Below are 3,941 nucleotides of genomic sequence, written 5' to 3'. Positions count from 1 at the left end.
GCCTGGGTTAGGGTTGTCGGATGTGTGGTAGGGGTGTTGGGTAAGGTGGTGGGGGCTAAGGCGTGCTTTGTTGCGCGTTTGTACTGCACTGTTTCTGTGGTGTGAGATTTGTGCTGGAGGTTTTGCGACGTAATAGTGCGTTGCTAGATGCTTGTTGCGGCCTGGAAATTCTAGTGCGTACTTTTGCTATCTTCCAAGTAAGCGATAGTACTGCTATGTGCTTTCTAGATAGTTAAATTCTACTTTAATTAGCTAAGGATAAAAAACTTATTTTGATTTATATCCCTGCGGATAGCAATAGACAAATTTTACTTTTTAGTAAAGTAGGGCGAGAACTATATCAGAATAAAAGTGAATGGGTTTTTAATATTTAGTTATAGCTAATTTTGTGGTTTTCCGCAGCTAATGTGTGGATGTGCTGCTGCTTGCATGTGTCATCATAACGCGTCTGAGGTAACACAAGGAGTGAGGAATGACGTGAGACGCGTCGGCCACCATGATCCATCATCAATTCATCGTCCACTATCATTTCAGCGCCTGCCTATTTGCACGATAACAGAGCTAAATTGACGCGTGCTTTTTCCATTAAGCAGTTGTGCCATGGCTTCCTTGCCCGCGACACCACCGGCTGAACGCCCCAAGGGCAAAGCATCCTGGAGATTCGAGGAGACTTCCGCGCCCTGTGAATGGGCCGAAGATTATCGACCAGGTGTCTATCATCCGGTCAACCTCGGCAACACGTTCCACGATGGAGCGTACAGAGTGCTCCGAAAGCTTGGTTACGGCTCTTACTCCACAGTCTGGCTTGCTGTCGATACACGGTACGTTTGTTTGTGTCCTATCTTCGCTCTTGCGGTCTTGTCTTGTTGCGCCAGTAAGTCTAATGCTTGTGGTAGAAACCTAAAATACGTTTCCCTCAAAATAATGATTGCCAGCGCCTCTACGACGAACACAGAGCTTGACATTCTCGAGCATCTCTCCAAAAGGGCCGCCAAAGACCCCAATTCGCGGCATCTCACCGTACTGTTGGACACTTTTATCCATGAAGGTCCCAACGGAAAACATCGATGTCTTGTGTTTGAGCCTATGGGAACTAGTGCAGCTTCACTGGTGAGGCAGCTGCCGGAAAACCAGCCAGCACTATTTGGAAAGCGACAAAGGTACCCTAAATGGATGGCTAAAAATATCCTTCTTCATTGCCTACGCGGGCTCGCCTTCCTCCACACGAACGGAGTGGCTCACGGTGACGTCCAGCCAGGAAATCTTCTGTTTGCTATCAATGACATCAACTCGGCCAAGGAGAATGAGTTGAAGCAGAACGAAACCGACACTGAAGTGCATCTACGACGTATTGATGGAAAGAAAGATAAATGGACACCGACCAACTTATATCTTCGGCAGTCGCTCCACGAGTATGTGGGTCGCGGTCCTGATCTCTGCGTTAAACTATCAGACCTTGGATCAGGTGAGCAGTAAACCATGAATAAAATGGTAATTCTTCTTCTAACATGGCACTACAGCCTTTTGGTCGGCCAATCCACCAAAAGATACCTTAACACCCCTTGCCCTTCGCGCCCCAGAGCTGATCCTCCATCAACCAATTGACAGCAGCATCGACATATGGAGTTTTGGATGCCTCATGTTCGAATTTCTCATGGGAAGGACTTTGTTTGCAGTCATGAGACTTGGAAATAATCCCAAGAGTGTGAAGATACAGATGATGAACACCTGTCTCAGCTAAATGATGTTATCGGGCCCTTGCCTGATTTTATTATGGACGCATGGCCGCGTGCTAGAAAATGGTATGATGCGGACTGCAATCCCTTGCAGCCTGATGAAGATGAAGGAGAGCCCTTCATCTATGATTCGCTTGAAAATCTCTTCGCAGATACCAAGCCGGAAGGCATTGACGACGAGGAGTCGACGGTTGTTTGCTCACTCATAAAACGGATTCTGGATTATAATCCTTCGAAAAGGCCTTCGGCAGCGGAACTTTTAAAGCATCCATGGTTTACTGATTGAATGCGGAGTGTACAGAGGAGGTTGTAAACGTTTCAAAATTTTGGCAGCCTCGTAGGGATTAGGGGTTGTAGGCAACAGTAAGGTTCAGCCCACGAAGTGGATGCGGCGGTAAAAAGACCCAGGGTAGCTCTAAAAATAGAAGGATAAATGTGAGAAGTATCCTTCAGACAATTTGAAGGCCTAGTTTTGGTATATACGAGCACCTAGGTCCCTCCGTGTCCGCTAAGAAGGACATTGCCATCAAGGCAAAGGGTTTGGAATGAAAGTGTACAAAACTTCCTGTTGTATTCAGGAAAAAGCCTTCCTTCCTCTGATGTTTTTAAGGCCTATACATAGCCTATGCTTTTCTCCTGAGGTATTTAATGACGCCATTCAATAGGACTTCCTCACAATAGTCCCAGCCTCGCTTGTGTGTTGGCTGAGCACGGTTGGCTGCAGATTTTGTTCCGCTAATACGACAGTTGGTTACACAACGGATCTACGGCTGATGGCTGGTTATGCGCCCAATCTTTTGCCTTATCTTGGCCGCGCCTAAGAATAAACTAGGCGTCTGGCTGGAATACGAACGTAAGGAGCAGCGACGGGGTGGGAAAATGAATGACTGGTGCATTTTGCTCCAGCTTTGCCTTCAGTAAGCACTCCAAATTGGTGACAGAAACATCACTGATCCACTTCAACCACACAAAACGGGTTGAGCCCCGGTCTATTTTGTCTAACGCTTAAAATCATTCAGTTGTTCCATGATAGTTTTATTGCAGCACTACTATAGCTATCATCGTATTTCTATACCTGACAATCATGATCTAACTACTATTGAGCTGAGATCTTGTAAAGAAAACTATACGAGGCTTGTACAAATCACCCTATTACTGTAGCGCTTCGCGCAATAACCAAATAACATGTTGGCTATTGAGCCCGTACATAGGCTCCAAGGCAAAGTGTCTCGTATGAAATGCTCCACATCCGCTTCCAGTACTACAGACACACCAATGCCAATTACAAGGATGACTATAATTGTCAACGCTCTGTATTTCCAGGCTCTGTACCAGTGATAACACAGTGTTGCGGCCACAGCATAGGCTGTACATGCTACCAATAGCGCGATGACTCGTGGTCTCCAGTAGCAGTGATCGGTCGTGCCGAGTAAAATCCAGAATTTCGAGCAGAACGGCAGCGGCGCATTTTCCCAGAAAGTGCTAACCATGGAGGAGGTGATCAGAATTACCGATGTAGCGAAAAATGTTGCTAACGGGGAGAGAATTGACTCTTGTGGTCGTGTTTGATCGAATTGTGGTGGGAAACCATTCATGTGTAAAACAAAACTGTTCGAAGAACCTGAAGACCTGGAAGCTTTAGTACTTAAGAGTTGCGTAGGGACCGCCGGTAATAACCTACATTGGTACGCTGTTTTGTCGCATGGCATAACGAGGTGTTTTCTCAGCTCCTAGGAAATTCATCTGCGTGTTCAATGTATTCAGATTGTTGATTTGATGACCCGAATTCCGCACGTTGGTAGGAGAGCTTTAAAGCACAATTTGTTCACAGTGAGGCGGACGCAGGACGAAGCTGCTCTCGTTTTTAGTTTTCTCAGCCTACCGCGAGGCTACCTGCATCTTACCCCACTACTTAACACTTTTTGTCATGATTCCAGTTGCAAGTCTAGCTATAGGTGGCTGTCTGCATGGCGTTGTTGAAGTGTTGCATTGATTCGTGGAAACATTGATCATATTAGTGCCGAAAAAGCTATTTCTGGGTATTCAGCTGAAAATGTCAGCCGACCACGATAGCTGATAGGTATGCACGAAGCTCGAACTGTGAGGATCCTACATTATAGTGAGCCAATTAACGGTTGGTCTTTCACCTGTCTGCTATTTTTAAAAAGAATTGTGAAGCTGGGCGCGAGGAATTGGACGCCGCTT

General features: G+C 46.2%; 1 protein-coding gene across 1 annotated transcript; it reads left to right on the top strand.

Moving 5' to 3' along the window:
- Positions 1-600: 600 nt before the first annotated feature.
- K452DRAFT_327966 (uncharacterized protein) lies at positions 601-2,022 on the top strand (the record flags this gene model as incomplete). Its single annotated transcript, XM_033544952.1, has 4 exons — positions 601-821; positions 897-1,465; positions 1,521-1,675; positions 1,705-2,022. 4 exons carry the CDS (start codon positions 601-603, stop codon positions 2,020-2,022), a joined length of 1,263 nt encoding a protein of 420 aa, XP_033395192.1.
- Between the last annotated feature and the right edge of the window lie 1,919 nt (positions 2,023-3,941).

Source organism: Aplosporella prunicola (assembly GCF_010093885.1).
Source record: "Aplosporella prunicola CBS 121167 unplaced genomic scaffold K452scaffold_19, whole genome shotgun sequence".
Lineage (NCBI taxonomy): Eukaryota > Fungi > Ascomycota > Dothideomycetes > Botryosphaeriales > Aplosporellaceae > Aplosporella > Aplosporella prunicola.
The sequence above is the reverse complement of the archived record's forward strand: the minus strand, read 5'-3'. Positions and strand labels throughout refer to the sequence as shown.